The sequence below is a fragment of the Trichechus manatus genome, unplaced genomic scaffold (assembly GCF_000243295.1).
Source record: "Trichechus manatus latirostris isolate Lorelei unplaced genomic scaffold, TriManLat1.0 scaffold00285, whole genome shotgun sequence".
Lineage (NCBI taxonomy): Eukaryota > Metazoa > Chordata > Mammalia > Sirenia > Trichechidae > Trichechus > Trichechus manatus.
In genome coordinates, this window is record NW_004444221.1 from 695,731 (window position 1) to 707,098 (window position 11,368).

At 35.7% G+C, this 11,368-nt stretch overlaps 1 protein-coding gene across 1 annotated transcript in view; it reads right to left on the reverse strand.

The window, feature by feature from the left end:
• Nucleotides 1–11,368, reverse strand: part of LOC101360122 (sucrase-isomaltase, intestinal-like) — a 78,988-nt gene that overhangs the window by 28,238 nt on the left and 39,382 nt on the right. Inside the window, exons 4-6 of the mRNA XM_004390129.1 lie at nucleotides 5,365–5,490; nucleotides 4,889–5,020; nucleotides 3,361–3,474 (exon numbers count right to left, since the gene is read on the reverse strand). Coding sequence (XP_004390186.1) covers nucleotides 3,361–3,474; nucleotides 4,889–5,020; nucleotides 5,365–5,490 — 372 coding nt within the window. The remainder of the gene's footprint in view (nucleotides 1–3,360; nucleotides 3,475–4,888; nucleotides 5,021–5,364; nucleotides 5,491–11,368) is intronic.

Below are 11,368 nucleotides of genomic sequence, written 5' to 3' on the forward strand. Positions count from 1 at the left end.
TACCCTAGGGGCAGTGCCTCTGCTCCCTCTGCCGCCCCGGAGACCTGCTCACAGGGAAGATAATGCGGGTCAGAGGGAGTGTTAATGAGCTAAAGTCTGATAGTAGATTTTTTAGTACTGTCGTAAATGTGAAATGTCAGATAACAAGATAATCAATAAGTGAGGAGTAGGTGTATAGTGTATATACCCATTTACGTAAAAATATGATTTGTTGCTGTTGTTAGGTGCTCCTTAGTCCTTAAAGTAACATCTTTCTTTTTCAACACTTTAAAGCGGTCTTTTGCAGCAGATTTGCCAGATGCAATGCATTCTTTGGTTTCTTGACTGCTGCTTCCATGGGTGTTGATGGTGGGTCCAAGTAAATGAAATCCTTGAAAACTTCAATCTTTTCTCCGTTTATCATGATGTTTATTGGTCCAGTCGCGAAGATTTTTGTTTTCTTTAACGTGAGGTGTAATCCATACTGAAGGTTGTATTCTTGGATCTTCATCAGCAAGTGCTTCAAGTCTTTTTCTCTTGCAGCAAGCAAAGTTGTGTCATCTGCATAAAGCAGGTTGTTAATGAATCTTCCTCCAATCCTTATGCCCTGTTCTTCTTCATTTAGTTCACCTTCTCAGATTATTTGCTCAGTATACAGATGGAATAAGTATGGTGGAAGGATTCAACTCTGATATACACCTTTCTTGACTTTAAACCACACAGTATCCTCTTGTTCTGTTCCATCGACTACCTCTTGATCTATGTACAGGTTCCTCATGAGCACAATTAAGTGTTCTGGAATTACCATTCTTCACAATGTTATCCATAATTTGTTATGATCCACACAGTTGAAAGCCTTTGCATACTCAATAAAACACAAGTAAACATCTTTCTGGTAGTCTCTGCTTTCAGCCAGGATCCATCTGGCATCAGCAATGATATCCCTGTTTCCACATCCTCTTCTGAATACAGCTTGAATTTCTGGCAGTTCTCTTTCGATGTACCCCTGAATTGCTTTGGAATGATCTTCAACAAAATTTTATTTACATGTGACATTAATGATATTGTTCAATAATTTCTGCATTCTGTTGGATCATCTTTCTTCGGAATGGGCATAAATATGGATATCTTCCAGTTGGTTGGCCAAGGTAGCTGTCTTCCAAATTTCTTAACATGGACGAGTGAGCACTTCCAGCACTGCATCCCTTTATTGAAACATCTCAATTGGTATTCTGTCAATTCCGGAGCCTTGTTTTTCACCAGTGTCTTCAGCGCAGCTTGGACTTCTTACTTCAGTACCATTGGTTCTTGATCATATGTTACCTCCTGAAATGATTGAACTTTGACCAATTCTTTTTGGTACGGTGACTCTATTTCTTCCATCTTCTTTTGATGTTTCTTGCGTAGTTCAGTATTTTCCCCCATAGAATCCTTCAATACTGCCACTCAAGGATTGAATTTTTTATTTAGTTCCTTCAGCCTGATAAATGCCAAGTGTGTTTTCCCCTTTTGGTCTTCAAACTCCAGGTCTTTGCACATGTCATCATAATACCTTACTTTGTCTTCTCGAGCTGCCCTTTGAAATTTTCTGTTTAACTTTTTTACTTCATCCTTAGCTACTTGACGTTCAAGAGCAAGTTTCAGAGTCTCTTCTGACATCCATTTTGGTCTTTTCTTTCCTGTCTTTTCAACAACCTTTTGCTTTCTTCATCTATGATGTCCTGGATATAATCCCACAACTCCTCTGGTCTTCGGTCATTAGTGTTCATTGCATCAAATTTATTCTTGAGATGGCTTCTAAATTCAGGTGGGATATATTTAAGGTCCTATTTTGGCTCTTGTGGACTTGTTTTCATTTTTTCAGCTTACTCTTGAACTGGCATATGGGCAATTGGTGGTCTATTCCTCATTCAGCCTCTGGCCTTGTTTTGACCGATGATATTGAGGTTTTCCATCATCTCTTTCTACAGATGTAGTCGATCTGATTTCTGTGTATTCCACCTGGTGAGGTCCATGTATATAGTCGCCATTTATGTTGTTGAAAGAAGGTATTTGCAGTGAATAAGTTATTGGTCTTACAAAATTCTATCACACAATCTCTAGAGTCATTTCTATCACTAAGGCCATATTTTCCAACTACCAATCCTTCTTTGTTTCCAACTTTTGCATTCCAGTCACCAATAATTATCAATGCATCTTGACTGCATGTTTGATCGATTTCAGACTGCAGAAGTTGGTAAAAATCTTCAATTTATTCATCTTTGGCATTAGTAGTTGGTGCGTAAATTTGAATATATAATAGTCATATTAACTGGTCTTCCTTGTAGGCATAAGGATATTATCCTATCACTGACGGCATTGTACTTCAGGATAGATCTTGAAGTGTTCTTTTTGATGATGAATGTGACAACACTCCTTTTCAATTTGTTATTCCTGGCATAGTAGACCATAAGATTGCCCACTTCAAAATGGCCAATATTAGTCCATTTTAGCGTACTAATGCCTAGGATATAGATCTTCATGTGTTCCATTTCATTTTCGACGACTTCCAATTTTCCTGGATTCATACTTCATACATTCCATGTTCCAATTATTAACAGATGTTTGCAGCTGTTTCTTCTCATTTTGAGTTGTGCCACATCAGCAAATGAAGATCCTCATTCTATATACACTTAATTTTCTAATATCATCTCAATCTGTATTATCGGCATAATTATTAAAAGCAGGTCTTTTCAAAATACATTACACTGTGTATTAACATATTCTTTTAATTTCTCACCCACTCTACGGGACTTAAATAATTTTTTAACAATAATATTGTTGTTGTGATATAGAGTTGATTCCAACACATAGCAACCCTATAGGACAGGGTAGTACTGCCCCAGAGGGTTTTCTAGGCTGTAATCTTTATGGGGAAACCCTTGTGGCATAGTGGTTAAGTGCTACAGATGCTAACCAAAAGGTCAGCAGTTCAAATCCACCAGGCACTCCTTGGAAACCCTATGGGGCAGTTCTACTCAGTTCTATAGGGTCACTATGAGTTGGAATCGACTCAACAGCAATGAGTTGTTTTTTTTTTTTAATCTTTATGGGAGCAGATTGCCAGGTTTTTCTCCCATGGAGCCACTGGGTAGGTTGGAACTGCTGATCTTTCCATAAGCAGCTGAAGGCTTAACCATTGCACCACTAGGGCTCCTAACAGTAGTATTATCTAGGCCAATGCTCCAATACTAAGAAGTCAGCACAGCTGGAAAAGCCGCACATAATAATCTTGAACTGAACTCAAGTGATATCTGTTCACTGATGCCATGTCAATAATACTTGTTTATCAAATACTGAATAAGAAGGAGGTTGACATCTATTCTTCCTTAAGGTACTTACCCTGCCAATAGCTGGTGTGGCTCCATCAGAATTGTTGATCCATATTCCCATTTCCTGTCCAAGGTCATAGGGCTTATAAGTACCTTCTGGTTCATCTTTTGTCAAAAAGGGATGCTGCAAATTTCCATGAACATTGTAATAAAATACAGTATGATAACTGATATGTAAGTGTAAACTTTCCAAAAATATTTAAAATAAGAATCTCTACTATTCATATAAACATTGTGTTTTATATTGCATATATTAAGATGTTCTCACCTTTAAGTATGGTATGAATATAAGAACTATTTCTAATAATTTTTAGTGCTGTAAAATGTGACCCCAAGTGATGTCGATTTAATTTAACAATGCAATCAGCTGCTTCTGATTAAAATCTCTAATTTACTTTACTTGAAAAGTTATCTAAGTGCATAAATCTAATACTGATGCTACTTTAGCATGCAACCTTTCCTATTTGTTTCATTATATATACGAGATAAAGTGTGGACTGATGTAAAATCCTCCTGGATGGAGAAATCAAGACATTTGGATTCTACTCTCAATGCTGCTACAAAAAGCCTAGGTAAGACATTTAATTTTGGGAAAGTCCAAGTTTCTCTTCCAGAAAATGGAGTGTAGTAAGAAACTCTTAAAATTACTGTCCCTAAAATCAATGATTCAAGCAAGAAAAAAGCCAATGATTCTATAATCTGTTTTTTCCACAAATATTTATTGACCTTACCCCAAACTTGTTTCCCTTGCTAAACTTTTTACCATTACATTTATTTTTAAATACTTTTCTTCGTACATTCTTGTTAAATTATCTCAGTTGGGTAACAAATGTATGTTTCTTGATTTAAAATAAGCCATTTGTTTAAAATAAAAAAAAACTCTGACTCCGTAAACCTCAAGCATCGTTAATTAGTTATATAAGAAGTAAGAATTATAACACAGTGATATTTTCTTTCATTACATTAAGATAATAGCAATACAATTATTTTATAAAATTTAAAATCTCTCCTATCTGCAGTGAAACAAGTATCTTATTAAAAACCAACTTTTAGTAACATTCATGTTCCTAGAAGTAGTCATGGAGATCACTTTTAATTATAAATGTATTAAATGAATGATGATGTTGTCTACCAACATGGAGAAAAGTTTCTTTCAGCCTAAGAATCATTGCTTTTTTTTAATAACTATATTATTCTTCATTTAGGATTTTATGGCCAGGTCTTCAAAACTTGACACACAGCGCCATACATGGAAAAACATATTTTTCCTTCTATCTATAAATCAGTTTTCTTTTAGAAAGAATACTGGGTTTTAGAAACTTTAATGAATTCCTCTATCAGTTGTTATGACATTTCTGTAGCATCTAATAATATAACAGCTGCTTATAATTTATTATCCTTTAATAAAATCATGTTACTCCAAAAGAGGATACTGCTGGAAATTCTTCTTTTTGACAAATTAATTGTAATATGTATTTTTAGAAATGCTCAGAAAATATGAATTAAAATATGTTGTCTGATCTTCAAAAGAAATTTACCAAAATAATGACATAATGCATTCCATCGTTTTTTAGTGCCTTAATGTACTCAGGCAGACCAGCAAAGTTAGTTTTATCATATGTGAAGTCCAACTGACGATCCATGTAGTCACTATCACCATGCTGAACATCCTGTACAAAGGAGCAACATAGACATGACCTTCAGACATTGGAAAAACAGACAAATGAATATTGTCAGAGAATCATAAGTTGCTAATAAGTGACTGTATTTAACTTGAAATTTAAATATTGGTCTGAGTTTCAGATTATCCTGTAAGTAAATGAATAAAAATGATTTTTTATTGGAAACTGAGAGGATAATAAAAATGATACCAGTTCCATGCCTGTTTTTATATATGTGTGTATATATATATATATATATATGTTTGTGTATATTTCATGTTACAATATCATTAATACACTTTCTAATTTCCTTGTTCCTCTCAATTTACACCAGAGTGTTTGGGGTAACTTACATGAGGAATATCATACTCTTTTAAACGTTCAACGGTTTTTTGCAGCACTTCTATGTTATTATAGCCCCATCGACTCAGATGAAATCCCAGAGACCAGTATGGAGGCATAAATGGACGTCCAATGGCCTGTAAAAAAGTATTAAATCCAAAAATTTTACTTAAGTGTTCTCACATGTTGATTTTTAGGACTAGATAATGTAATATTTTTGTCAGCAAGCACTTTAAATTTCCCATATTGTGTTCAGCCTGTAACATTGTAAGATGCCCCTGGTAGTAACTAAAGAATTAATAATTTTTTAGAATGTGAGGGCTCAAGATCTCTTTTGAGAATTTAATTAAAGCAATAGAATTTCCTCCCAAAGCAATATACCTACAAAGACAATTCTTCATTCAATTTTATGAATGGGAGGTTGTGCCCCCCAGTCCCTAGTTAATCCACTAGGAGGTAATATAATAGAGGTTTAACGGGCTCCCAAGTCAGATAAACTTGAGTTCACTTCCCAGTTCTGCCTCTTAATATCTGGGACACTAGGAAAATTACTTAATTTTTTGCAGCCTTAGTTTCTTCATCTTTAAAATAGGAGTAAATTATAACACTTAATTCATTCATATACAAGTATTTATTGAATACCCACTCTTCACTGTTTTAGACCCAAGGTCTCTGCCTCATGGAACTTAAATTCTAGTAGAGGAAGACAAATAATAAACATGTAGACAAAGTGACATAATCAAAAAAAAATAGAGTGTGTGGGAGTGAGGGCCAGGGAGGGGGTGGTGAGTAAGACCTGAATATGTCGGCCCTGCAAAGAGTGTACCAGGCAGGGAGAACAGAGGGTGTAAAGGCTTGAAGTGTTCAGGAAGAGCAAGAAGATGAGTCTGGCCAAACTACAACAAACAGAAGGGAAAATGGAATAAAAGTTAAGGGCAGTGGGCGAGTATGCAATCATACAGGACTTTGAAGTCCATGGCAAAGAACTGGAAAGTTTTTATTTGCCCTTTGTTTAAACTTTATATTATGAAAAATTTCAAGCATATATAAAAATAGAGAGGATAGTAGAATAAACCCCCATGTATCCAGAATCAACAATTACCATTTTGCCACACACCTTTATCTATCCATTTTTTCTCTTCTTTTTCCCTCCTTTTATTATTTTTTGAGGGGGGAGGTAGGATGCTATGGCATAAAATTTTAAAACAAATTCCTGACATCATGTAATTTCACCTCTAATGCATTCATAAAAACAAGGACAATCTCATATATAACCAAAATACCATTATCACGCCTAACAAAATTAGCCACAATCCCTTAATATCCTCAAATACTCCAAGTTCCTCTAATTTTCTCAAAGAATTTTTTTCCAGTTGGTTTGTTTGGTAGGAGTATGAATTATATTCAAATTGCAATGGAAGTCATCAAAGTGAGTAATATAATCTGATTTACTTTTTTTTTTAATCCCTCTGACAATTTTCTGGAGAATAAATTACAGGAAGTCAACGGTGATAGCAATGAACCCACTTAGAGGCTGGTGCATTTTCCAAGCAGAAATGAAGAGTGGCTTGAACCAAAGAGGTCACATGATGATGTTAAGAATGGTCAGACTAAAATGCATTTTGGAGATATTGCTGATAGTACTTTCTGATGGATTTGATGTAGTAGGATAATGAAAAGAAGGTAATAGAGGATGACATTTATGTTTTGGAGTTGAAAGACAGGGTGGATGGTGGATCAATTAACTGAAGTTGGGAAGATTGAAGGAGGAGCAAGAGCAGGTTTATGGCAAGACAGCACAGGGGATAAGAAAGAAGTGGATGTATACACTTTGTGGTATCTGCTTATGGATGTATTTAAAGTAATAGGTCCAGAGGAAATGACATAGAGAGTTCCGCTGGAGACCAAAAGAGGACATAGTACTAACCTCAGGGAGACTCAACATTCAAAGGAGGAGAAATCAGCAAAGGAGACTGAAAACAAGCAACTAGTCTTGTAGAAGGACAACCAGGATAATGTTGTGTCAGAGGCATGAAAAGAAGAGAAAAGAGAAGTATTTCAAAAAGAGTGGTCACCTGTGTCAAATGATACTTAGAGACTGAGTTAGATAAGAATCAAGAATCTACCATTGTATCTCTTGACTTTGATAAAACATTTATAGAGAGTGATGAGGCTAAAAGCCCTATTGATTGTCTTGAAAAATGGGAGGTTAGGAAGTGGAGGCAACCATACAGACACTTGTAAAATATTTTACAGAGGAAAGGAGGAGAGAAATGGGGTTAGTAGCTGGAAGAGAGTTGTAGGTTCCTGAGAGGCTATCCTTGTTTAAATTAAGTTTTGTTCAGGTAGGTGCTATTAGGACGTGCTTATTGATGAGAAAGATACCCGTCTCTGGCAGAGAGGAATAAATTGATGATGCAGCTGAGAGCAGAAACAATAGTAGAAGTTCATCCATAACTGAGACTACAGGAAGAATTGTTAGATAAGAGCAAGGACAATAATAACAGGAAGAAAGGTAGTACATATGAGTACGTATGCAGGTAAATTGACAGATTTGATACTGGGAAAACAATGGGGTTCCTTTTTAATTATTTCTACTTTTCTCAGTAAAATAATAAGTCACATCAACAGCTGTAAGTTGGGTGGGGTGGTATAGGAGATTTGAGAAGAGAGACTGTGAAAGAAATAATAACGTCTGTGAGTGGAATTCTAAATACACGAGACTGACATTTACTGGGATGGCAGGCAGTCTAGTGTGCTTGGAGATTAAATTAAAGGGAGATTGCTCACCACAACCACGGAATTGTTTGCCAGAAACGTTCAGCTGCTCAGGTGTGGGCAGTAATTTAATCAATCAATCAGCACAAAGTTCCTATCTGCTGTGTAGAGGAAGGTGGTGTTAAAACCCTGAATAAGTGTGCTGTTCAGATCTGAAGTTGTACTTAAAGTTTCTTCCCATAAAACCCTTGAAGTTGATTCTGTGACTCATCTTTCTCTTTGACCCTAGCATAATGTCTAACACAGAATATACATTCCATAGATGTTATTTATTATATGAGTTAACAAAGAGCAGATGATATCATATGTGTTTTACATAGGGGGATGCTGTGTCAAAAATAGATTTTGTGACTTGCTTGATGTGGTAGGCCATAAAAACATGAAACCGGAACTAATAAGAATCCTGGTTCTCAAACCAGTCTGAATATTAGAATTATGTAGAGAGGTTTTAAAAATATGTCCTTTATCCTGTGCTCACCCCAGAATAATTCAGTCAGAATTCTGAGGATGGGACCCAGGCATCTGTATTTTAAAAGGCTTGTGGATGGTAGGTGCACAGGGAGGTTTGAGAATCACTCTACCAGACTGTGAGCTCTTGGGGAACAGGGACTATGTCTATCCATTGTAACCCCATCTCCAGACCCAGACGATGTCTCATTTTATGTGATCACAAAATATTTATTGGCTGAATCTCGTAACCCTTAGCCAAGTGCCTGTTGTAAAGCACATTTAGTGTTTGTCTCTTTTAAATCTATTTTCTTTCATTCTCACCTTGTAATAAGTGGTGAATGTTTTATTTCCACTCTGTCAATGGCAGAGCAAACAACTCTCCTAAAAGACAGCGAAGAATTCGGAGGAAAAGGAGATAGCCGGGTTACAAGACCTGAGAACAGCGTTAAAGACTGCAAGACACAGCCGTAGAAAGCATAAAATTCAAACTGATGGTCCCATAGTTTTCTCCCTGTGTTTTCTTCCAGGAATTTTATGGTTTTAGGTTTAACATTTAGGTCTTTGATCCATTTTGAGTTAGTTTTTGTGTATGCTGTGAGGTATGGGTCCTGTTTCATTTTTCTGCAGGTGGATATCCAGTTTTGCTATGCTAACTTTTTTTAAAAGAACATGTGAAAAATTTGCAGTGGCACTTACAGAAATACCTAGTGGGAGGAGGGCGCAGTTGGAAAACAAATGCAGAAGGCATGCAATATTTGTGTAAAAATATGGTACTCTTTCTTAGTGGTGGTGAAGTGGTTAAGAGCTATGGCTGCTAACCAAAAGGTTGGCGGTTAAATCCTCCAGCCGCTCCTTGGAAACCCTATGGGGCAGCTCTATTCCATCCTATAGAGTTGCTGTGAGTTGGAACCAACTCAATGGCAACTTTTTTGGGGGGAGGGGGAGGGTTTTGTTAGCATAGAGGAACCCAACTGATTTTTGTAGCCTGCAATATTGCTAGATTCTTCTATTAGTGTCAGCAGTTGTCTTGTGCAACCTTAAGGGTCTTCTATGTATAGGATCATGTCATCCGCAAATATAGTTTTACTTCTTCCTTTCCTATTTGGATATATATATATTTTTATTTATTTCTCTTTCTTGTCTTATTGCTCTGGCTAGGACTGCCAGTACAATGTTGAGTAAGAGTGGTGATAATGGGCATCCTTGTCTCATTCTCATTCTCAGAGGGAAGGATCTCAGCCTTTCTCCACTGAGTATAAAGTTAGCTATTGGTTTTGCATATATGCCCTTAATTATGTTGAGAAATTTCCCTTCTATCTCTATTTTGCTGAGAGTTATTATCAGGAAAGGGTGTTGAATTTTATAGAATGTCTTATCTGTTATCAATTGATATGATCATATGGTTCTTTTGTTTTATTTACGTAGTGGATTACTTTGATTGATTTTCTAATGTTGAACCACCCTTGTCATCCTGGTATGAATCCCACTTGATCATGGTATATGATTTTGTTGATATGTTGCTGAAGTCTGTTGACCAGAATTTTGTTGAAAAATTTTGCATCTATGTTCATAAGGGATATTGGTCTATAATTTTCTTTTTTTGTGCTGTCTTTGCCTTGTTTAGGTATCAGGGTTATGCTGGCTTCATAGAAAGAATCTGGTAGTGTTCCTTCCTCTATGAAGAGATTGAATAGGATTGGTGTCAACTCTTCTCTGAATGTTTGGTAGAATTCTCCAGTGTAGCCATTTGGTCCTAGGCTTTTTTCTGTTGTTGTTGTTAGTTTTTTGATGACCTCTTCAATTTCTTCTTTGTAATGGGTCTGTTTAAATTTTCTACCTTGCTTTGTGTTAGTTTGGGTAGGTAGTGTGTTTCTAGGAATTTCATCTAGGTTCTCAAATTTGTTGGAGTACAACTTTTCATAGTAATCTGTTAGGATTTTCTTTATCTCTGTTGAATCTGTTGTAATGTCACCAATTTTCATTTCTTAATTTGCTGATTTGCCTCTTCTGTTTTTGTTTGTTTTTTTTTTAATCAGTCTAGCCAGTGGTTTATCTATTTTATTGATTCAAAGAACCAACTTTTGGGTTTGTTGATTCTTTCTATTGTTTTTCTATTTTGTTTTTTGTGCCCTGATCTTTATTAGTTTCTTTTTTGCTGGTAGCTTTTGGCTTCTATTGCTTTTCCTTTTCTATTTGTTCCAGTAATCTGTTTAAGTTAATGATTTTGGATCTTTCTTCTTTTTCAATGTTGGCATTTATTGCTATGAATTTCCTCTGAGTACTGCTTTTGCTGTGTCCCAAAGGTTTTGATATGTTGTGTTTTCATTTTCATTCGATTCTAAGACTTATTAAATTTCATTTTTCATTTCTTCTATGTTCTAATAGTTTTTAGTAATGTATTATTTAGTTTTCATGTATTTTTTTTAAATTTTTTTATTGTACTTTAGGTGAAGCTTTACAGAACAGTCAGTACACATACTGTTTCATGACATTTGTTAACAACCCCCCGACATGTCAACACTGTCCCTTCTCAACCTTGGAGGACCCTTTTTTTTTTTTTTTTTGGTGAAAATATACATAACCAAAGATACACCATTTCAGAAATATGTACATGTACAATTCAGTGGCATCAATTACATTCTTCCAGTTGTGCTGCTACTCTTACTACCCTTTTCCAAATTATTCCATCACCATTATCTTCAACTCACTGTCCCCTAGGCTTCCCATCAAACCTTTTGAGTTGCTGTTGTCAATTTGATCTCACACAGATAATTCTTTTTTTTTTTT